Genomic DNA, 24,423 nt, shown 5'->3' with positions numbered 1-24,423 from the left:
TCAACCAGCGCGGCCGTGCACCAAATCAGTGCGGTCCGCGCTGGGTAGGTTCAGAGAGTCATTTTTCTTCCCTTCCTCGACGCGGCCGCGGTGCATTTTTGTGCGGTCCGCGCCAGTCTTCAGCACAGTATATAAAGTCGGGATTTTAGTCATTTTTCACTTTTTCAAAACCCAAAACATAAGAGGCGATTTTCCAAACGATTTCACTTCTTCAAAACGATTGGTAAGTGTTTTCTAACTGATTTTCTTTACTCCTTAACATCCTTAAACATAATTTCAACTTCAAAACAAAGATTTTAATGGGGAACTTGGGAATCTAGGGTAGAACCTAGGTTTTCTAAAATTGGGGGTTTTGGACCTCAATTCGGGGTCCGATTCCAAAATAACTTACATATTTGAGTTCATGGGGGAATGGGTAAACGGGTTTTGGTTCGAACCTCGGGTTTTGACCATGTGGGTCCGGGGGCATTTTTGACCTTTTTGGGGTAAATTGATGAAAAAGCTATAATTAGTCATTGGGTTTGATTTGTTTAGCACATATTGATATCATGAAGTCCTTATTGCATAGATTTGGTCGAGTTGGAGCCGAATTCGAGAGGGAAAGCGGTCGTGGAGGATTGTATTGGCCGTGGAAGTTGAGGTAAGTGTTTGGTTTAACCCTAGCTTGAGGGAATAGGAGTCGAGTCTTGTTTGCTAATTGCTAAATGATCGAGTACGATGTATAGGCATGGTGACGAGTTCCTATACATTGGCGTCTAGCATGACCGTGAGTCCTTATATGTGAGTTGTTTGGATATTGTTATGCCTTCCATGTTATTAATGGCTTCTATACGTGGTAAACACCTTGTGAAAGATATTGTGATTGTAGAACTTCGTGGAGCGTTGGCTCGGTCTGAAATACAAATGGTGAGGGTATGTGAAATGAGAAATGCCTTAGAGCTTGACACGAGTGCTAATGAGAGTTAGGATATGGAAATGAAAGAAAAAGAGAAATAATGATTTACTCTTGCATGGTTGTTATTGGTTATTTGTGTACCCTTGTTGGGATTTCTTTCCAAATACTTGTTTACTCCCTTGCCCTTTATTTGTGACTGTGGCTTGGGCAAGGTTGAGAGGTATATATTGTGGATCGGGTTGCGCCGCAACAGTGAAAATTGTGGAACGGGTTGCACGCCGCAACAATGTTAATTGTGGATCGGGTTGCACGCCGCAACAGTGAAAATTGTGGAACGGGTTGCACGCCGCAACAATGTTAATTGTGGATCGGGTTGCACGCCGCAACAATGTTAATTGTGGATCGGGTTTCACGCTGCAACAATGTTAATTGTGGATCGCGTTGCACGCCGCAACAGTGATAATTATGGATCGGGTTGCACGCCGCAACAGCGATAATTGTGGATCGGGTTGCATGCCGCAACAGTTATTGATGCAAATGTGTTTACTGTTGGTATTAGTTTCTCGTTCGCTTTAAATTGTAAATTGCACCTAGATTGATTACTTCGGATTTACTGTTAATCTTGTTATCTCCCCACAACATGTCCCCCCCCCCCTCCATACTGTTAGTTGCCTTGTACTTCGATTTTCGTTGTATATTTATAATTGCACAGGTTTATGTGGAGTCCAATCTAGCCTCGTCACTACTTTGCCGGGGTTAGGTTAGGCACTTACCAGCACATGGGGTCGGTTGTGCTGATGCTACACTCTGTGCATTTTTGCACAGGTCCAGGTATTGAGCAGCAGCAGCAGCTTTAGCTCGGGGGCGAACCTTCAGTCCAAAGAGACCCGAGGTAGCTTGCAGGAGTCCGCAGGCCCGGCGTCTCCCTTTTATCTTTACTCTTTGGCTGTCATCTCATTGTTTCCGAGATAAACAGATTATGTTTCTTTCAGACTTTGTATGTAGTACTCCTTAGTGGTTCGTGAGGATATGACTCCAGTTCCGGGGTAGAGATATATGTGTTGGAACTTCTGTATTATTGATCATCTATCTACATTTAAGTCTTCCGCTATGATTTTAATTCTGTCGCCTTTATTTAATGTCGTTAATTGTTAAAAAGGATCATGTGTTTAATGAAATTGTTAATTAAGTTGGCTTGCCTAGCTCCTATTAGTAGGCGTCATCACGACTCCCGAGGGTGGGAATTCCGGATCGTGACAGCACCCTATACAATTGGAAGTGAAAGCATCCTTATTTCAGAGTTTCTGACTGGACTAGCTCTCTCTTCGAGGAAAAAAGATTAAAAATAAATTTCGTACAAATTTAGTGCAAATTTGAATATTTACAACTACACAGTAAATATAAATTTCAACATACATATTAAAAATAAATTCCATACAAATTTAATACAAAATTAAATATCTATAACAATATACATAGTAAAAATAAATTTCATACAACTAATTATATAGTATACAACTTATCACAACTTTTATACATCATTTCTACCCAGTTAGATAAAATTACAATATCATACAACTTAAATATAATTTTCATACAAATTTATACAATATCTCTTTTATATGTGTTTTGTATATGATTTGTATATATTTTGTATGTGGTGTGTTCTTCCTCTCTGAAATTCCAATCAAAACTTCATCTTTTAAAACAATTTTGATACATATCAATAAATTTTTTGTAAAAAGATAGTATTTATAACTTAAATATAAATTTCATAAAACGATTCACACATTATACAATACAATTCCTAATATAAAAGGATACTCATTAATATTAATTTGTATATAATTATATACCCATATAATTAAGTTAAAACTTAATTAGGAAAGGTTATATATATATATATATATATATATATATATATATATATATATATATATTATGGGAAGGTGAAAATCTCTTTACTTTATTTAGGTTTCCTCCTTACTTTATGGGAATTTTCGTATGTGTTTTAGAATCTGACTAATTATGAGATCAGCCTTTTACCGAAATTGGTGCATATCAGCATTTGCATAATATCCATTTCTGGGTCTCAAAATGGCTTGGAAATATTACAACAAATTTAGATGATCATAATTCCATATTAAAAAAGAATCAAACATTAGCAAGAACATTATTAGTGCTTTAACTGGTCGAGAGAATTTCTAAACCTAGAATATCCATATTATAAAGAAAATTAAATACGTTTCTATATCAAACTATATATAACCATGTTTATAGTGTTTTCGAACAGAGAGAAAAACAAATGGGGAGATCAATTTCTAGTTCTTCATCAATATTCTCACTAATATTCCTCCTCCCCTACATTTTTCTATTAAGTGTTGATCTTTTTGGTGCAAATTTAAGAGCAAATGCTGTCACCCAACTAATTAAAACAGCTTGTGATTTCTCTAATGTAAAAGATTTTTGCTATAATGTTTTGGGAAATGATCCAGATGCTCAATGGGCCACAACTAGGTTCAGTCTTGAAAACACTACAATTGTATTGGCAGAAACAAACTACACAAACATTGCAAGGAAGGTTTTGACAATCACTTCAAACGAGACAAATCCAGAATTTAAGCAAATTTATAAGAATTGTCTTCATCAGTATTTACTTTTGAAATCAGATTTCAAGAACTTAATTCATACCTTGGAATTCAATGGTAATATTGCTCAAGCGGTTGAGGGTGCACAGCTTCATCTATTTACTTGTATGGATTATTTGACGCAATCTCCAAATATTGCAAATCCCTTTGCTCAAGATAATGAAAATATGGCTTCCTTCTTTGAACTTATTAGGGATATTTCAGCCATACCTTTGGAATAGGAAGCATGTATTTTCTCCTATGATTGTATTATTCACAAGTTTATGATAATCTTTATTTTATGAAATTTTATGTTTTTTACAAGAGTTCCTGGCCAATATATATTCATTGCTAAAAAGATGCAAAATTCCAATGGAAATGTTTGCTACGGGTACAGTTTTAACGAATTTCTGACAAGATTCCGCATTTTTTTAGCAGCGATTGTTAGTTTTCTTTGAAAAATCTTAGCCAATCTTTAATTATATTGATCAAATGCGTCAGAGAAGCATTAATCATAATGTAAAGTCATAGGTTCAAAAACAGTGTTTTAAGAGCCAGAGAAATGAGATGGGTCGTTTTACTTAACATAGAGCGAGGTGTAAGTGTCGAGACAAGAAGCATAAGACCCATAAATTTTTTTAAATTTTTAATTTATAAATTACTAAAATAGCAAAATAACCACAGAAAATATATAAAGTACGTTAAAATTTTAAGAAACTTAAAACAAAAAATTATTAACCTCACAAAAATAAAATATATAGCATTTTTTTAAAATATAAAACTACAATAGTTTTAACATTACGATAAGATAAAAAATCAACTACAACGTCTTATCTTCAAACGGCTAAAAGATTACAATAATTTGAAAAAGTTATCAGATTGTACGGTTTACCTCTTTAAGAGTTAATAATCAATGAACTCCATCAATATTATAGTTTAAGTATTACTCCTCATGAGTAAATATAAATGCTTTCAAATAGCAAAATAATAAAAGTTTGTGAATTTTGGCTATTAAAATGATACTCACTACAACATTTTAGGCTTTGACTACCTCGAAAAAGTGTGGCCTAAACTAGCAAAAAGTGTGGCCTTTGGTCAAAGGCCACACTTTTCGACTTTAGGCAACGCTTTTCTGGGGTGGCCAAAAGAAGCGTAACCTTTGACCTAAGAGCACGCTTTTCAAATGTTGCCTTACAAGCCACGCTTAAAAGCGTGGCCTATTAGTTAACAAAGACAACGCTTGTTACACCCCATATGGCAACGCTTTTACACCCTACCGCTACACACAAAAAGTGTGATCTTTGTTACCTTTTAGGACACACTTGTTAACCGTGGCTTCTAAAGGAACCCCTAGAAAATGTGGTCTTTGGTAGACGTACAGACATATAGCCACACTTTTAAGCGTTGCAATTTTGGCTAGGCTATACAATTTATTTTTTATTTTAAAAAAAATATTTTACTTATAGCATGTAATTACAATTATTTCAAGCTTATACATTATTATCATATATTTTGATGATATAAAGAACTAAATTAGCTAATAAATACCAAAAATAATAATTCAAATGAATACACATACTAATAAAACAGTGTGTCAAAATGCTCATTAACAATAAACTTTTCAAAAGTGAGTATATTCATATAGTATCATGAATGACATCTTAATTATCCAAAAATTATTCGCATTCACATTAAGATCAAATTGACTTTCCGACACCATTTCCAATTGCATCATCCGCTTTCTCCTACACATGAAAAGAAATTAATAATTAGACAGAAACTAAACTTTAATCGTTCGTCTAGAAGAACAAAGACTAGGATAGCATATAGTAGCACCATGTCTTGCATATTTTTCAGTCATATATAAATAAAAATTGACTAATAAGGACAATAAACAAAATATAGTAGTCCCATTTCACTGACCTAAACACTCACCCCATATTTTGCATAATCACAAAAGATAGTTCCGTCCCGTACAACATGATTCTACAGCTTCCAAGATTCACGATTTAATGTTTTTAACAAGAATTATTAGCTTTATCGGGGGGGGGGGGGGGGGGTATGGTAGTCGATTGTTAGCTACAACTACTGGCGAGAGGAGGCATTATTTAAAATGCATTCGAAAGAAGCCATGGTTACCAAGCTTGGTTTAACGTAAAACGACGTTCCCTTTCGGTTTTGGTTAGACGATAGGGTCGATTAATTACAAAACTAAGCATTTAGTAAAGTAATGGCATTCAAAGAAGCCATGGTTAACAAGCTTCCTGGTTTGAGCATGGGCATTATCAAAATGCATTTGNCAAAGATTCATGGTTGACATGTCAAAAGTGAAACACCAAGTAGTTGGCTAACTAAATAAAACTGAAAACTTTTTTAGGAGAAGGACTGGGACAAATAGTTAGAAGCTAAATACTTAGTGAATATGACAAACTCACAGCAGCAAACAACTAAGGAACTAGGCTAAAAAAAATTTCCAGATGATCATGTTAACCTAAGCATGAAATGTTAATGCTGGCAAGATAGTAGTAAGTCCAAATCAGAACATGCATGGCAATGAAAGTAATTGATCCAAATATAATGGCTTCCTTGAAAATGAATATGAATAGTGCACAATTAGGGGGTGGTTCAAATATCAATCTTGCTTGTTTTCAAGGGAATGGGACTAACAATAATGTTGCTGCTATTTTGAGCGGAGGCATTAATAATTCCAACTTAATGGGAATAGATGATTTCAAGTTCATCCGAGTAATGTTATACAAGGATCTTCAGCAACTAATGGTTTAAACGCAGGTCATCAGCAGTACAACCCGTCGTCAATGCTGATGAATTTGCAAAACATGCATCCAATGCAACAACCTCAGATGATGTACAATAGGTCTACTTTTGTTCCTCCAGCCACTGGTTATTACTACAATTATATGCAGATTGGATTGTGCTAATCTTTACTATTATATGCAGATGAAATATTTGTCAGGTATGAGTCTACATACCTTTTCAAGAATTGGACCATGGTTTGATCCAGAAGAATGTGGGAGATTTTGGCCCCTTACAGCTTGTGCGCTACTTGCATCAACCGGAGAAGGTTGGTTAGATTCGACAAATCCTTATATATCTGAACTAAAAAGTTCAGGATTGTTTTTCACCAGTAGATTAAAGCAGTGGCGCATTTGCCTCAACTCTTGCATTTCTTGACTCATTTCTTGCATTTCTGCTTTCAAAGTAGAGACTTCATTGTTATGCTTTTGTTGGAGCTTATTGATTTCCTCATCTTTTTTCAGAGAACATGTTGTCACTTATCTACCATAGCATCGTATTCGACCAGGCTGCTCCTTCCCAAACACAGCCCTAAACGCAAAAATTGCCTAAATGATGTGCTGAAACGCTGTGCAGAAATGCTGAAATGTTGTGCAGAAATGCTGAAACGCTGTGCAGAAATGCTGAAATGTTGTGCAGAAAGCAGAAAATGCTGAAACGCTGTGCATAAACGCAGAAATTGCCGAAAATCTATGCGCAAATGCAGAACACTGTGCTGAAATCCAAAAATAATGTGCAGAAATGCAGAAAACACAAAACTAACTGTGCAGAAATGCAGAAAACACAGAAAAACTGTGCAAAAATGCAGAAAACACAGAAAAACTGTGCAGAAATTGCCTAAATGATGTGCTGAAACGCTGTGCAGAAATGTTGAAATGCTGTAACGCTGTGCAGAAATGTTGTAACACTGCAGAATCACAGAAACACTGTGCAGAAATGCTGTAACACTGCAGAATCACAGAAACACTGTGCATTAATGCTGAAACACTGTGCAAAAGTTAAAAAAATGTTGAAACGCCGTGCAAGAATGCCGAAAAGCAGAAACACTGAAATGATGTGCTGAAATACTGAAATACAGTGCAAAAATGCAAAAAAAAAGTATAGATTTCCTATTCAAAAATCCGAAATACCTGCTCAATATCTGTATGTTTCCTCAATTTTTGCTACTCCACAACCTTCCTCAGTTAGAAGTGAACCACCTGGTAATAATAAAAGAAACATATTTTTTACAATATCTTGAGGAACAATATTAATAACCAAATGATTCAAGAAACCAAATTAGAATAAAAGCTTTAGATTTTTAAAGTAGAGGGTCCAAAGCAACCAATCAATTAAGTTATAAAAAGAATCTTAGAAAATATAAAGTAAATCGAGAAGAGAACATAAGAAGTGAACAAATGAATAATAGAACTAGATGGAATAGAAAAGAAAGCATCGACAAACAAATGCCATCAGTTTGACATCTAAAACATGAGTTTTTAAGGTCTCTCTAGTTGTTAATCAAACAAATAACTGAACTATTTTTCTAGATGAGCATTGTACAAGCATTCAACTTCTAAATTAAAATCAAATTCATGATGTATCCTCAACATCAAACTAATCTTCCAATTCAATTTCAACTTCTTGAGCACAAAATCTTTCTGGAGGCACATCAATTATGGTTGTAGGTACGTCACTCCTTATTAAGACAACATCACCATCATCATTCGGTATAGTTGGGCTCATCGAATGTTCATATGGCTCATTTTCATAACAGTAGGGAACATCAGATTCAAATTGGTCACTTACGTTAAACAAGTCTCTCGGGACAGTCTTCATAACATAATGTTTGTCTTGATCGTATGGATCTTGTACATAGAAGCATTGGTGTGCTTGTGATGCCATACATATTCTAGCAGAGACTTTAAAATTATCAAAAGCTATACATATAAAAATTATCATGTTATCTATACATGAAAACATAGCTCCACTCTATTGAAATATTCAAGATAATATTAGCAGAAAAACCATATGGTTGTATAGAAACGTATTAGGTATTACTTAACTAACCTTGTAAAGTGTATTTCTCTGTTTTGCGCTCTTAAATAAAATTTGCTAATGTGTGCTTCTTGAAGAGGATGAAATTGCAGAACGAGCAACCTAAATTTAAGATGAAACAAAATATCACTAAACATTGATCAAAGAACCAAGATGACAACTTAGAAAAAAAATTAATTGACAAAAACATTTTAAAACTTAGCAAATAAAAAACAACAACAACAACCCAGTATATACTTCAACACTAGTGGAGGGTGCTTACTAGTGTGCGGAAATGCAGAAAACGCAGAAGTAATATGCAGAAACGTTATGCAAATATGCTAAAACGCTGAAGAAATACAGAACTGCTTTGCAAAAATGCAGAAACTCAAGAAACGCAGCAGAGAAATGCATAAATATTGTGCAAAAAATGCTGAAACGCTATGCAGAAATGCAGAAATTGCTGAAACTCTATGCAAAAATGTAGAACACTGTGCAGAAATCCAAAAATAATGTGCATAAATGCAGAAAACACAGAAAAACTATGCAGAAACGCAAAAATTGCCAAAATGATGTGCAGAATATTGTGCAGAATTGCTGAAACGCTGTGCAGAAATGCTGAAACGCTGTGCAGAAATGCTGAAAATGCAGAAAAATTGTGCAGAGTCACAGAAACACTGTAGAATTTTCTGCTTTCTGCACAGTATTCTGCACATCAATGTTAAAGATACATTTAAGGGGATAGGTTGCGGGAGCAGTAGTCGACTTTGACATCAATGATTTCAGTAAAAAATAAACGAGTTTGGTACCAGAGAATAAGATAGGCTCCCATGGGTGCAAGGACTAATATTCTGTTATTTTTTGTGATCGATCTAACAACTGAAAATGGCGTCTTTCATTTTTATTAAAGGTTAAATGAGGAAGTTAAAGTTATTTTTGAGGTGCAGGCGAGTTGGTCTAGACTTACAAAGAAAGATGTTAAAGATACATTTTCGGATAATTAAGCATCTAGTTGTGTATTAGCTTATGAAACCATATAAAGATTTAGTACATCTTTATAACCACTACTAAAGGCAAACTTTATATGCCACACCATTTTTGGTCCCACGGACAGTCTCATTCAGTTTTCTTGAGGTTATAAATGGAATTAAGTCATTAACTCATCAACAATCAAAATCAGCTTCATGATTCAAAAATCTGCAACAAGTATGCATATCTGCATCAATCTACAAACGGACGAGCACAACAGAGACATCAAATACACATTTTAATTGTCAGCACCGCAACATATTATAATAATATTTTATATAATTCTGCATTACCATATTAAGAGTTTCCATTGGAAGTTAATATACTAGAAACATGACAACTATAAAGCTTTGATTGTAGAGTCGGAAGGGCCAAACAGAATGAAGGAGACAAGCCAACGAGACTATGGTCTTGCAAATCCAACTATAAAGCATCTCCTTACAAAATCAACAATAAGAGAACAAAGGTTACAACTTGAAACAGGAACTCCGTTTCATATATTCATCTAGTCATTTCTTTCCCTACAATATTAAAAGAATATGCATCTTTTTACTTTTCGAGGAGAAAACGGAATGCAGACAATAGAAAGAAGCTTATGGTCGGAGCATCAAACAAATTGAATAAGCTAGAAGTTAACATTTCAATTAGGAATAACGTTCTTTTAAACTATAAGAATGGATAAAAAGATCGACTCCTAAAGAATTCAGTTCATTAACATGAATTATAGTTCTAGAGGACATGCAAGTTAGAAAAGGCTTACCAATCAGAAGCTAGATTACTGTTGTTGCCAATTGGACAGTTCAATTGTCGTTGACTTCACCTATGGCCAAGAAATAACAAATAAGCATGTACTGAGGAAAGAAACGATGATAATTACCCGAACAATCAAGATACAATGCAGTTAATATTCCATATATTTAGAAGCATTACACATGCACCAGGGCCACTGATAACTGAGGAGATTTAATTGAAAAACTCGGTAGATTATAGTGTAAGAGAATCTCAATTTGTCAAGCATAAAAAAAGGGCAATCTTGTGCACTAAGCTCTCGCTATGCGCGGGAAGGGTGGGACTACAAAGGTCTATCATCAATTTTAAATCACATTTTAGGAACATTTTTTATTCTTTTTAAAGTACAACAGCAGCACTAGAGATCTCAAAATTGAACTCATTTATTGACATTCACAATTCATTTATGCCCCTGATTCTTGTCTCATGATAATTTCTTTATTTTTTTTCTCTTTTCTTTTTTGAGCAATTTTCTAACTTCACAAGTATCATCACGACGTCGATATATCAGATAAATCCATAATCCATACTATGCTAATACTCTATGTTGAAGTTTAAATACTAGGTATTCAGCCGGACAAATTTTGTAAAAGTTGAACAAAATGTAAAAGATATTTTCAAGGGTCAAGGATTATTTGCTGCCACAATACTCGTTTTCGTGACCTATCTATTTGCTTAAGACATACGTAAAAGTTTTAAAGAAAAATGACATAAACTTGTCATAACTAATCCGGACCGTAAACCAGATGCAATATCCACATTTATAGAGAAGAAAGAACAAGACTACAACGTTTGGCCAAAGTTTTTGGTCAGAAGTATTTTTAACAATGAACGGAAAGAAGTTATTAAACGGAAAGCAAAAATTTCATAGAAAACTTACAAGTTTATAGCAGTTGCAACCCTAAGCAAACGAACTTCCCAATTGAAACCTAAATAAGAGGGTTTTGACTCTTGAGAAGAGCAATTAGAAGAAATCAAGCATCTTCATCAGCAATTTTCACAAAATCTACCCTAATCTGCTTAACTAGATGACAAGAACCATGTTTTAGGGAAGAAGAAGTACGGGAATAATTTGGGTAAAACTTAACTTAGTGGAATATTTTTGGGCATAATTATTTTTTGGGGCAGAAAAGATTTAGGGAGGGAAAGGATTTAGGGGAAAAGTTTTAGCGGGAATTTTTAGGAAATTGTTAGAGCACACTTATATGGAGTAGCTTATACAAAGTTAAATTACCACCCCTCGTAAACGTGGTATTATATTTGATTAAGCGTAGCTAATTGTTTTATTATTTGACAACACTTGAAAAGTATAGTGTTTACTGTTAAAAGGCACGCTTCATAAGTGTTGCCTAAAATCTGTATCCAAAAGTGCTTGATAAAGGCCACCCCTAATAAAGCGTCCCCACATATATTTTTGGCAACACTTTTCAAGTGTTGTCTATAAAAGTGTGGCCTTAGGCCAAATTTGTTGTAGTGACTCAATTTCCGATGTCTCAATAGTAAATATATGTTGACTCATTATTTTGAGTTATTCTCAATCTTCATGTTTCTATAGATAGAATAAACTTTAATCATTCTTTTGTTACAGAAATTTGCGTGTCAAGAATGCTAATTAGGGAATTTGATGCTTGATTTGCGCAAGGAATTGTTAAGCGAACCTCGAGCGAAGAGCGTTAGGCATGTTTCGGGTGCACAATCGGGCGCTTGTGGAAGTCTCACTGAACTAAGCTTCACATGTAAGCCTTGGGGCATTTTAATTTTGCCTCGCCCCGAGTCCCGAGGCGAGTCCTAATAAGAAAACTTTTGAAAATACTGTTCAAAAATAAAAAAGTAATATTCTTGAATGCATCCTTTAATATTATTGAGTATTATTTCCGTTTGCATAGTATTATGACTTTATAACAATAAATTTAAAGTAATTATAAACCCGTGAAACTTATTTTATTCGAAAATTAGGCAATTGTCTTGAATTTGGACAACTTGCTAGAAAAGATATTGAAAATGAATAGTCCATAGAATAATATAAGTGAGGATTATCACAATCTGACAGATAGCGGGAATCTTAATTAAGCAACTGCATTCATTCTCTATATGTCTTAAAATCTTATTAATTATACATAAGATCACCAGCCTCCTTAATTTGAAAAATTTGAGAATATTTCGTTTAGCATTTGCATATATCCCTTTGTGTGATCTCAAACGGGTTACAAAATTAAATGCATATATCAATTTAAGATGTTGACTATTATAACGATGACAAATTTAGAATATCATAATCCAATATTAAATATGAGTCAGATATTTAAGTTTGTAATAAGTAAAAACATAATAGTATTAACTTTTCTAGAAAACTTCTAGATATGGTACTAATTAAATTTTTACATTTTATATATCAAACCAACTAATATATATATATAATCTCAAACAAAGAAATTGGGATATATCAAAGAGAGAGAAAAAAAGATGGGGAGATCAACTTCTACTTCTTCATCAATTTCACTAGTCTTGATTTTTGTGTTAAGTGTTGATCTATTTGGTGGAAATTTAAGAGCAAATGCTGTCACCCCACTAATTGAAAAGGCTTGTGAAAACACTGGTGTAAGAGATTTTTGTTATAATATTATGGAAAATGATCCAGTGGCTCCTTGGGCAAAAACTAAGCTTGATCTTGAATACATTACACTTAGATTGGCACAAGACAACTACCAAACTGTTCACAGGAAAGTTTGGACAATTACTGCAAATGAAACAAATCCAGAATATAAGCAAATTTACAGGAAGTGTCTTCATCAGTATAATCTTTTGAAATCAGAATTCCGGAATTTGATTGAAACCGTACTCGTAAACGGTAATATTGATCTAGCGGCTCAGGCTGCATCAAATCCTATATTCGTGTGTGAGCGTTATCTCATGACTCCAGGTGTTCCAAATCCCATTTCTGAAGACAATAAATATATGATGTATTTCTTTGATCTTATGAGGGATATGTATTTCACACCTTTCTGATTATTAATTTGAAGAATGTATTTTCTCTTATGATTCACAAATTCATGAATTTTATTTAATGAATTTTTATGTTTTTCAAGAGTTTCGATCCTAACCTATGTATAAAATTGTTTGTTTTCTTTGGAAATTCCTAATTTAAGCAATTTTCATTTGAGAAACACTCGAAAGTCGTCATTGATCAGAAGTAGGGACGGATCTAATGTACAATTTATGGCTTTATCCTGTGATTAATTTCTCTCTTTTCTTTCTTAAATTTTATGAATTATTGGAACTGTAACGGATTTCCTATCACGATTATACGTAGCTAAACTTCTTAGTTCTAGGGTTATGGAACTCTTTTTTTTTTTTTTGGCAATCCACTAGGCAAGTGCCTAGGGCTAGTTTTTATATATATCTAAATAAAACAAAAATAAAACAATGTGATGAAGAGTCATACCAACTGTAAAGACATAGGTCCTATTACCTAAATTGAGCAGGTTATACTTAATTAAGGTAGTACATTTTGAACTAGTAATACTTTGTAAAGAAGTCTAGGAATGTATAAAAGTTCATGAATAAAAACTAGCGCTTATAATGTCATGATAAGTAGATACTCAATTGTCCAGAATTGTGGTCGTCTTTGCCTAGTGAGTTGATCATTTTGCTCCATGTCTGCCCAGCAATATCCTATCCAGCTCAATAACCTTCGATCATCAATCGCTAAATAACCTGCAATGTGATAGCACACAGCCAACTCCCTTGCACCTGCTATTTTCCTCTGTTGTACCAGTTCTGTACATCCTTTAGTGTTGCGTTTTTCTTGACAAAAACATATGCTTTCCAGCAGCACCTTGATGACGTTTGTATGGTACTGCCTCCTCAACCCATCTAATAGTCTCATTCTTAATTGCCAAATGTGCATGTCTGCCATAACGTGATACATGACATATCTGGGCAGCCTTCTATTATAATTGCCTATTTGAATGTCCCTACCTTGTAACTCTAGAGTATAGCTACTGTTGTGTATTTTAGAACCTAGGACATATCTATGAATGATGGAAAAATTCCACCTCCAGCTCCTGTCAATAATCTGTACTGTCCTCCAGCTTCTCTCTTCTATGCTTGTGCCTATCTTTGATTTCCTCCCAGTGGAATGAGTACATAGTACTGATACCACCAACTGGGATTTCCTCAAAGGATAGGGCATAGGACAGTATCGTCTCCTGCAAAAAAGTAAACGACGTCAGAATAAAACCTGATCACGATGTTCTCTCCCATTTGGATCTGATCATAGTGATCTCTTGTGTGATCTTCTTGAGAATCCAATTCTGTTGTGCTAATGTTTGCTTGGCTCCCTGTATATGATGTTTGTTTCACATCATAGACATGTATAATTAATTTCCATAACTGTATCATCCACTTGAATTCCTTTTTTACTAAACCTGGAAAATCCAGTGTCAACAGAATGTGCACAAACGTGATGTTGTCCTGTTTGCAATTGAAATCTTGAGACCTCCAGCCTTTTGTTGTTATATTCTTTGTATTGCTCCATTTTTGGGATTCATTGTGACCAAAATGAACTGACCAGTGACTTTCCACTACCTTCCATAATGCCAATATTCGAAGCCACAACATGAATCTGCTATATACCAAAATTCTGGGCAGTCTTCTGTCAAAATTACTCATTTGATCCATCATTTCCATGCTTGTGCATACCATGATTTCTCCTTCAAGGGAATGAGTACAAAGTACTAATACTACCCATTGAGATTGAAGATCATGGTAAGGCATGGGCACGATAACTTTTCCTGCAAAAAAGAACATATTGTTAGTAGTAAAAACGATCAGTAGGATCTTCTCCCTTAGGATTCGACCATAATGATCCAGTGTCAAAAGAGTGTGCACAGATGTGATGCTGTCTTGTTTGCTACTGAAATCCTTTGATCTACAGCCTTGTGTTGTTATATTATTTGTGTTGCACCATTTTTGGGATGAAATGTGACACAACAGTCCCAATTCTTGATGCCAAAACATGAACCTGCCACATATCATTATGGGCAGTCCTCTCTTGAAGGTGCTCCTTTGATCCATCATTTCCATGCTTGTGCATACTGTAATTTCTCTTTCAAGGGAATGAGTACAGAATACTAATACCACCCATTGAAATTGAAGATTAAAGTAAGGCATGGGCACAATAACTTTTCCTGCAAAAAAGAACATAAGATTAGTGAAAAAAGTGATCAACACCATCTCCTCCATAAGGATTCGATGATGTTGATTCTGTTTGTGCACCAGCTCATTTATCCATATCCTCGAAATCCTCTCCATCTCCTCTCTTACTGCCTCGATACCTTGACCCTCAAATATGGGCATTGAAGTTTATCTCCATTAATCAATCTCTTGCCTTGTGAATCAAGATGGTGGAAAGCATGACATTTTATGATTCCTTGATCAAGGGCATAATTTGCCAAATGGTCTGTCAGCTTATTTCCCTCTCTAAAAATGTGAGTTATTCTACCATTGCACATGACAAGCAATTGTTTTATCTCATCCACTTGTTCCTCTATGACCCAAGGAGGTTTCCAATTCCCCTCAATCACATTCTTGAGCAACATAGAGTTAGTTTGCAACCATATGTTAGAAATCTCATTATCTACGCAATAGTTCAAAGCCTCCAGTATTGCCATCGATTCTGCCTGAGTGTTTGTCACCTGCTGGATTTCCTTACCACACGCATACATCAAGTCACCATGCTCATTCCTCAAGCAAAATCCAATTGAACTCCTCCCTAGATTACCCCTTGAAGCTCCATCTGTGTTGATTTTTGTCCATCCATGTATAGGAAACTCCCATAGAACCTTGCTTATCTTCAGCCTAGGAGTGTAATTCTCCATCATTCTAAGTATATCTCGCCATCTAAATGGCATTTGAACTATTCCTGGCTTTCTCACCTTGATGAGAGACTGGATAGTAGTGCAAACTTGGTACACCACTCGATTAGTAGTCACTGGCTCTCCATGCTTATTACTATTTCTTCTTTTCCATAGCTCCCACACAATGATACTAGGTAATGCTTGAAAAATAGGTTTGAGTCTAGGAATTACCTTCATTGTCCAACACTTCACAATAGCTTGATGCAAGGTTAATCCCTCCAAAGATAAGCCAGCATATGAAAAGAAATAATTCCATACTTTGAGGCAGTGAATGATCGAAAGAAGACATGCCCCACCGATTCTTCATTTGGCATTATACAACACCAAAATTTTGATGGCATAAAGTACCCCATTCTTCTTAATGTATCATCAAGAGGTAATTTTCCTTTCCATAGCTTCCACATAAAGAACGATATATTAAAAGGCAAACCCTTAACCCATATATTAGCATACGTAATGGAAGTATCTCTTCTCCTTCTCGGGTATTCCAATGCAGATTTCATACTGAAATTCCCCTTAACTTCTAGACTCCAGACGGGCTTGTCCAGCTCCTCATACCTAGCTGGGCATGGAATGTTCTCCAGAATATGTGTAGCCAAATCATTAGGAAGTATTTCCTTAATCCTCTCATCATTCCACCTTCCTTCTATCACCACATCGTTAACATTATTTATTGTTTCATCACAAAAGAAATCTGGAGGTGTGACAAAATATAGAGATCCCAAACCTGTCCAATTGTCAAACCAAAAAAGGGAAGATCCCATTTTTAGTTTCCATAGAATTTGATGCTCAATAATGTCCCTACATTCTAACATTTTCCTCCAATTATGTGAGCCACCTCTCCAAGGCACCACCATGACATTCAACTTCTTACAATATTTCTGGCTCATAGAGGAGCTCCATAGAGAAGGCTTGGTCTTGAAGTTCCACCATAATTTACAAAAGAGCGCCTTAGACATGTCATGTAAAGATCGGAATCCTATACCTCCTTCATCATAAGGCAAGCATAGGGTATCCCATGAGGCCCAATGTCTAGCTCTACCATCTATCGAATTGCTCCAGAAGAACCTAGCAAAGAGTTTATGTAATTTGTTGATCACATTGGCAGGTGGGTGCACAGCTGATAGTAAATGAATGGGCATGCTTTGTAGAACACTTGTGATCAATAATGCCCTTCCTCCGATTGATAAGAGCTTTCCTTTCCACGTTTGAATTCTGTCAAGCACCTTGGTCATCAAACCTTCATAAAAATCTATCCTCCTTCGTGAATAAAATATGGGGCATCCAAGGTATGTAAACAGAAATTCTTTCCTCCCTATTCCAGTAATCCTTTCAATTTTCCTCACAACTTCTTCATTTGTTGAATGATGAACATATACAGAAGATTTGGTCGTGTTGATCAATTGACCTGAAGCTATTTCATAGGACTTCAAAACCTCCGTAATTAATCTCAAAGACGTGGCATCTGATGATGAAAATATGATTGTATCCTCTGCATAAGCAAGATGATTAATCTTAGGACTCCACTTAGGCAGTCCAAAACCACAGAAATACAAGTTCATATGCAATGCATTCAATCCCCTAGACGTTGCTTCAACAGCCAAAATAAATAATGAAGGTGACAAAGGATCTCCTTGTTTCACACCTCTAGTCGACTTGAAGAAACCATAAGGTTGGCCATTAACAAGTACTGAATACCAATTGTTAGAGACAATACCAAAGATTAGGCCAATAAATCTTTCTGAGAAACCCATTTTCATCAATACTTTGGTGGGGAATAACCAGGATAATCTATCATAAGCCTTCATCATGTCAAGCTTTAGTACCACATTAGGGCCTGCCTTTGTTCTCAATCTGATGTCAGTGATTATTTCTTGAGTAAGCAATACATTTTCTACAATACTTCTTCCTTTTACAAACCCTGCTTGTTCATCCGAAATAACATTAGGCATGATATCTACCAGTCTCTCATGAACAACCCTCGATATAATTTTGTTGGTGAAATTGCTCAAACTTATTGGCGTCAAATCTGAAAAAGTATGCACATCTTTCTTCTTAGGTAATAGAACTAAATTTGTGTGAGTCACAAATTTGGGAAGTTCATGCCCAAAGAAGAAAGCCTTCACCATCTCTAATATATTAACCCCAATAATTTCCAAACAAGCATGGAAAAAGTTGCCATTAAAACCATCCGGTCCACACGCACTGTCCCCATTCAAGGTAAATACTGCCTTTTTCACTTCCTCCATGGTTGGTATCAAAGTTAACTTCTGATTCTGCTCCTTATTCATCATTTTAGGAACATGATCTAGTATCCTAAAGTCATTAGGCACGCTAGATTCATGAAACTGCTGCTGGAAGAACAACACTGCCTCATTTGCCATTGCTTCTTTATCTTCTATCCAATTTCCTTCACTATCTTGTATTCTTTTAAGCTGCAGCTTTTTCCTCCTCCCATTGACATGAGGATGAAATAGTTTTGTGTTTCTATCTCCATCCTTGAACCATGCCATACCTGCCTTTTGTTTCCAGAAATCTTCCTCTAATGCCCATACATGAATTAATTCAGCTTGCACCTTTTGGAGTCTTTCCCAATTTTGAATGGTAGGGCTGAGTTCAAATTGAGCTTCATGTACCTTGACTACCTCCTCCAAACTTGCTATTTTCTGAAAAATATCCCCAAACGTTGCCTTACTCCATAAAGATAAGGCTTTCTTCAGTTTCTTCATCTTGACGTTAAACATCATGAATGGACTGGCATGAAAATCTGCCTGCCAGTTTTCTCGAACAACATCTAAGAAGGTGTCATGTTTCAACCAGAAATTGAGAAATCTGAATGCTTTCTTAATTGGAGCAATGCTGGGATTACAACTTAGGAGCATTGGACAATGATCGGATCCAATTTTGGATAGGTGATTGATCTCCAAAGCTGGCCAGAAATCTTGAAGTTCCATATTACCCAAACACCTATCTAGTCTTTTGAATATACAATCTTCTTCAGCTCTCCCATTCCACCAAGTATATATACTTCCTTTAAAACCAAGATCAAATAGATTACATGTATTAACACAATGCCTGAAGTCATCAATCTCATTAATATGAACTGGAAGCCCCCCAAATTTTTCTTCTTCATCCCAAATTACATTGAAGTCTCCTCCAACTAGCCATGGCAATGTCATATCACTTGCTAAAGCATAAAGAGTATCCCATAGTTCAATTCTTTCGATTGCATCGCATTTGGCATACACTAACATAATTATAACTCCTTGTGTTCATCAGTATCAATTAGCTTCAAGGTTAGTTGTTGCTCCATATTAAAAAGGATTTCAAAATCATACCTCTCGTCAATGAATACCCATATTTTGTTGGAAACATTAATCACTGCTTGTTCAAAACCCAATCTCCTTCTATATTGATCCATCTTCTTTGCTTGTTGTTTCGGCTCCATTAAGGCAATAAAATGAAATTGATACTGCCTATCCATTGTAATGACTCTTTCAAAGGCCTGCATCGTATTGATTGACCTAATATTCCAAATCAAAGCATTCATCATTAACTTAGTGATTTGGATATGGTTCTTCTCGTTTGAACTCCAGGGGCTTGTACCTTAGAATTATCCTTAGCTTGTTTTCTTTTTCCCCTCCCAGCAGATTTACCTTTTTCAATTTGCCTAGGAGAAATATCACCTTGTCTTGCGACGTTCATGAAGTTCTGATCAGTCGATTCTTCATCCATATCCTTTCCTTTTGCTTGTTGATCCTGTTTTTCTCCTTCATGGTGATCCTGTCCCATAATCTGATTTTTTGTTGATTCAACCATCAAGTCCTTGGTAATATTGTCTTGCTGCACCAATCCAGTTGTAGCAACTGTATTTTTTGGACTTAGTACTCCTTCTTTAACTGGTGACTTTACTACTTCATTACCTGGGCAAGCAACTTCAAAATTCTTCTGTGTATCATTAACCCTTTCCTTCAATGTACTGTCATGTTGATCACCTCGGTCAATTGGCTGGGATATGAGGTTGGACAATTTGGTAGGGTCTACTGTATCATTGTTCTGTGTGGAGCTAGTGTTAGGATTAGGATTATGAGTAAGGATTTGGTTAGTGTCACGACCCGGATTTCCCACCCTCGGGAGTCGTGATGGCGCCTACTAATAAGAGCTAGGCAAGCCAATTATCAATTACCTATTTTAGCGAACGTCGACAATATTAGAAACAATGAAGCATTTAATAATAAAGCGGAAGTCTCAAATATAATTAACTGAAAGAAATGCGAAAGTATAACATAATCCTCTACCCAAGATTGGTGTCACAATACACACGAACGTCTAGAGAATACTAAATACAAGGTTTGAATGAAACATGAAACTGTCTACTTCGGTACAAATGATAACAAACTGAATAAAGTAGAAAGGGACTCCGGGCCTGCGGACGTCAGCATAGCTACCTCGAATGTCCCTGGACTGAAGTCAGCTCCCAATCAACTACTGCTGTCCAAAAGCTGCTGCTCCAGCACTGTGATCTGTGCAAAAAGATGCACAAAGTGTAGCATCAGCACAACCGACCCCATGTGATGGTAAGTTCCTGGCCTAACGCCGGCGAAGTAGTGATGAGGCTAGGACCAGACTCCAGAAAAAACCTGTGCAGATATATATATATATATATATATATATATATATATATATACACACACACACACAACGAAATAACAGCGGGAAATAAACAATTAAAGCTGGGAGGGGGAAACATGCTTATGGGGTAGCAGATAAAACTGAATATGAGGAATAACAATAGGGACTACAATTGATTTCTTCTAACACAAAATAAGGGAAAACAAACCACTTTCACTTGTTTCAATTTCCTCTCGTTGCAGGCGTGCAACTCGATCCCATCTCTCATAATATCACGTGGTAGGCGTACCACTCGATCCCATTTCATAATATCACGTGGTAGGCGTACCACTCGATCCCATTTCATAATATCACGTGGTAGGCATACCACTCGATCCCATTTCATAATATCACGTGGTAGGCGTACCACTCGATCCCATTTCATAATATAACGTGGTAGGCGTACCACTCGATCCAGTTTCATAATATCACGTGGTAGGCATACCACTCGATCCCATTTCATAATATCACGTGGTAGGCGTACCACTCGATCCCATTTCATAATATCACGTGGTAGGCGTACCACTCGCTTCCATTTCTTTCAACACAATATAGTCCCGGCAAGGGAAAAGATGTCATAATAAACTATCTCGGCAAGGGAACAAGATAATATAATAAACTATCCTGGCAAGGGAACAAGATAATATAATAACTATCCCGGCAAGCGAGATCCAGCTATAACCAAACTTTTTCAATTTCTACTTAACACAATTAAGTCAATACTCAGTCTCATCAATTACTGGCTCAGTGTTAAAGATTTCCAACCAAGTCCTCATAAACAACAATTAAGAATTCGATAATTTAGCAATTTAGGACTCACGGTCATGCTCGACACCAGTGTATAACTCGTCACCATGCCTATACACCGTACTCTACAAATAGCAATTAGCAAATAAGACTCTACTCCTATTCCCTCAAGCCAAAGTTAGACCAAACACTTACCTCAACTTCCACGGCTAAATCAATCCACAACGACCGCTTTCCCTCTCGAATTCGGCTCCAACTCAATCAAATCTATGAAATAACGACTTTATAATATCAATAATAGCTAAACAAATCAAACCCAATGCCTAAATATAGATTCCCAACCTTTCTTCCAAAAATTCCAAAATCGACCCCGGGCCCGCTTGGTCAAAACCCGAGGTTCGGACCAAGTTCATATCCCCCATTCCCCCACGAGCCCGAATATACAATTTGTTTTCAAATTCGACCCCAAAACGAGGTCTAAATCAAAGAAGATTGAAAAGCCCTAACTCTATCCATTTTCCCCAAATTTCAACCCTAGATTACATGATTTGAGCCTAAGAATTTGATAAATAATGAAGGAAAATGAAGGAAACAAGTTAAATAATACTTACCCAAGAAGATTTGGTTAAGAAGAGCTCTAGAAATCGCCTATGGGCTGTGGAGAAGATGAGTTCGTGTGTTTTTGGGTGAAAAATCCCGTCACTGTTCTGTTTTGGGTATTTAAAATCACTAGGCAAAATTGCCCTTCGCGTTCGCGGGAAATGGATCGCGTTCGCGAAGGGTTATCAAAAAGGGCATCGCAAACGCGGACGGTAAGACGAGAACGCGTAGAAGGAAAAAGGCTGGGGTCCTGGGATTGGTCTACGCGAACGCGGGGAAGGAAACAGCAGAGCTTCCACGATCGCGGTGGTATGCACGCGAGCGCGAAGAAGAGAGTGAAGCTGGGCCCTCATGGTCAAATAACCTTACGCGTTCACGAGGGCTCGAACGCGAACGCGAAGAAAGAAGGACACGAAGCTATGCGAACGCGATGGTAAGAGTGCGATCGCGAAGAAGGAAATCCCTGGGCAAAAATATCAGATTTTTCTACAACTTTTACTATGTTCAAAACACCCCGAACCACCTCCGAAACACTCCCGAGCCCTCGGGGCTCCTAACCAAACACACACACTAACTCAACCACATCCTACGAACTTAACCGTGCGATCAAATCGCCAAAATAACATCAAAAACGAGGAATCAAACCTCAAAATCATCACTTTTTCATCAAACTTCATAAACTTTCATTTTTAGATATTTAGGTCCGAAACACGCCAAATGACGTCCGATTCCAACCAAATTTCACAGGAAGAGATTAAAAAACATATAAGACTTGTACCGGGCGCCGGAACCAAAATACGGGCCCGATACCAACACTTTCTAAACCATTTTCATTTCAAATTTCCATATAAATTTCAGAAAACAATTTCCTTTAAAAATTCATTTCTCGGGCTCGGGACCTCGGATTTTGATTCCGGGCATACGCCCGAGTCCCATATTTTCCTACGGACCCTCCAGGACCGTCCAATCACGGGTCCGGGTCCGTTTACCCAAAATGTTGACCAAAGTCAACTTTATTCATATTAATATAAAAATTCATCAATTTTTACACAAAATTCATATTTAAGCTTTCCGGCTACGCGTCCGGACTGCGCACGTAAATCGAGGCAAGCCTAAATGAGGTTTTCAAGGCCTCGGAGACACAAAATGAGTGAGAAAACAGGTGATGGTCCTTTGGATTGTCACATTCTCCACCTCTAGAACAACCGTTCGTCCTCGAACGGACAAAAGAAAGAAGTACCTGAGTCGGGAAATAGATGAGGATAACGACTCCGCATATAGGACTCGGACTCCCAGGTCGATGCCTCACGGGGCTGACCCTTCCACTGAACTCGTACTGAAGGAAACCTCTTCGACCTCAACTGTCGAACCTGCCGGTCTAGAATAGCCACCGGCTCCTCCTCATAAGACAGATCCTTGTCCAACTGGACAATGCTGAAATCTAACACGTGGGCTGGATCGCCGTGATACCTCCGAAGCATGGACACATGAAACACTAGATGCACGACTGACAAGCTAGGCGGCAAGGCAAGTCTATAAGCCACCTCTCCCACACGATCGAGAATCTCAAATGGACCAATGAACCTAGGGCTAAGCTTGCCCTTCTTCCTAAATCTCATCACGCCCTTCATAAGCGACACTCGGAGCAATACCCGCTCACCAACCATGAAAGCTACATCTCGAGCCTTACGATCTGCATAACTCTTTTGCCGCGACTGAGCCGAACGAAGCCTATCCTGAATGATCTTGACCTTATCCAAGGCCTCTTGAACCAAATCCGTACCCAATAACCGAGCCTCTCCCGGCTCAAACCATCCCACTGGGGACCGACATCGCCTACCATACAGCGCCTCATAAGGAGCCATCTGAATGCTGGACTGGTAGCTGTTATTGTAGGCAAACTCCGCTAAAGGCAAGAACTGATCCCACGAACCTCCAAAGTCAATAACACAAGCTCGGAGCATGTCCTCCAATATCTGAATAGTCCGCTCGGACTGTCCGTCCGTCTAAGGATGGAATCCTGTGCTCAACTCAACCTGGGTGCCCAACTCTCGCTGAACTGCTCTCCAGAAGCGCGAGGTAAACTGCGTACCCCGGTCCGAAATGATAGATACCGGCACCCCATGAAGGCGAAAAATCTCTTTGATGTAGATCTTAGCAAACCTCTCGGATGAATAAGTGGTTGCAACAGGAACAAAATGCGCTGACTTGGTTAGCCTATCAACAATGACCCAAATTGCATTAAACTTCTTCCGGGTCAACGGGAGTCCAGTAACAAAATCCACAGTAACCCTCTCCCACTTCCACTCGGGAAGCT

The 24,423-nt window shown here is 37.0% G+C and overlaps 1 protein-coding gene and 1 long non-coding RNA gene across 5 annotated transcripts; one reads left to right on the top strand and one right to left on the bottom strand.

The window, feature by feature from the left end:
* On the top strand, positions 3,181 to 3,884 carry LOC109230553. Its single transcript, XM_019396035.1, has one exon. The coding sequence runs from the start codon at positions 3,201 to 3,203 to the stop codon at positions 3,762 to 3,764; it is 564 nt and encodes a 187-aa protein (XP_019251580.1). The 5' UTR covers positions 3,181 to 3,200; the 3' UTR covers positions 3,765 to 3,884.
* LOC109229357 lies at positions 5,080 to 11,376 on the bottom strand. Of its 4 annotated transcripts, none has more exons than XR_002068558.1 (7): positions 11,051 to 11,376; positions 10,142 to 10,201; positions 8,386 to 8,475; positions 8,125 to 8,227; positions 7,467 to 7,535; positions 6,513 to 6,867; positions 5,080 to 5,267 (listed from the first exon to the last, which is right to left on the bottom strand). It is a non-coding gene; the product is annotated as an uncharacterized LOC109229357 (long non-coding RNA). The 4 variants fall into 4 exon arrangements; XR_002068559.1 differs by lacking the exon at positions 8,125 to 8,227 and having other exon boundaries at positions 6,513 to 6,582; positions 6,666 to 6,867; positions 11,051 to 11,372; XR_002068560.1 differs by lacking the exon at positions 8,125 to 8,227 and having other exon boundaries at positions 6,513 to 6,959; positions 11,051 to 11,375.

This window comes from Nicotiana attenuata, chromosome 7 (genome assembly GCF_001879085.1).
Source record: "Nicotiana attenuata strain UT chromosome 7, NIATTr2, whole genome shotgun sequence".
NCBI lineage: Eukaryota > Viridiplantae > Streptophyta > Magnoliopsida > Solanales > Solanaceae > Nicotiana > Nicotiana attenuata.
The sequence above is the reverse complement of the archived record's forward strand: the minus strand, read 5'-3'. Positions and strand labels throughout refer to the sequence as shown.

What these genes read in the sequence shown, in the direction of transcription:
- LOC109230553 (XM_019396035.1), top strand. Translation starts at nt 3,201, where the DNA reads ATGGGGAGATCAATTTCTAGTTCTTCATCAATATTCTCACTAATATTC.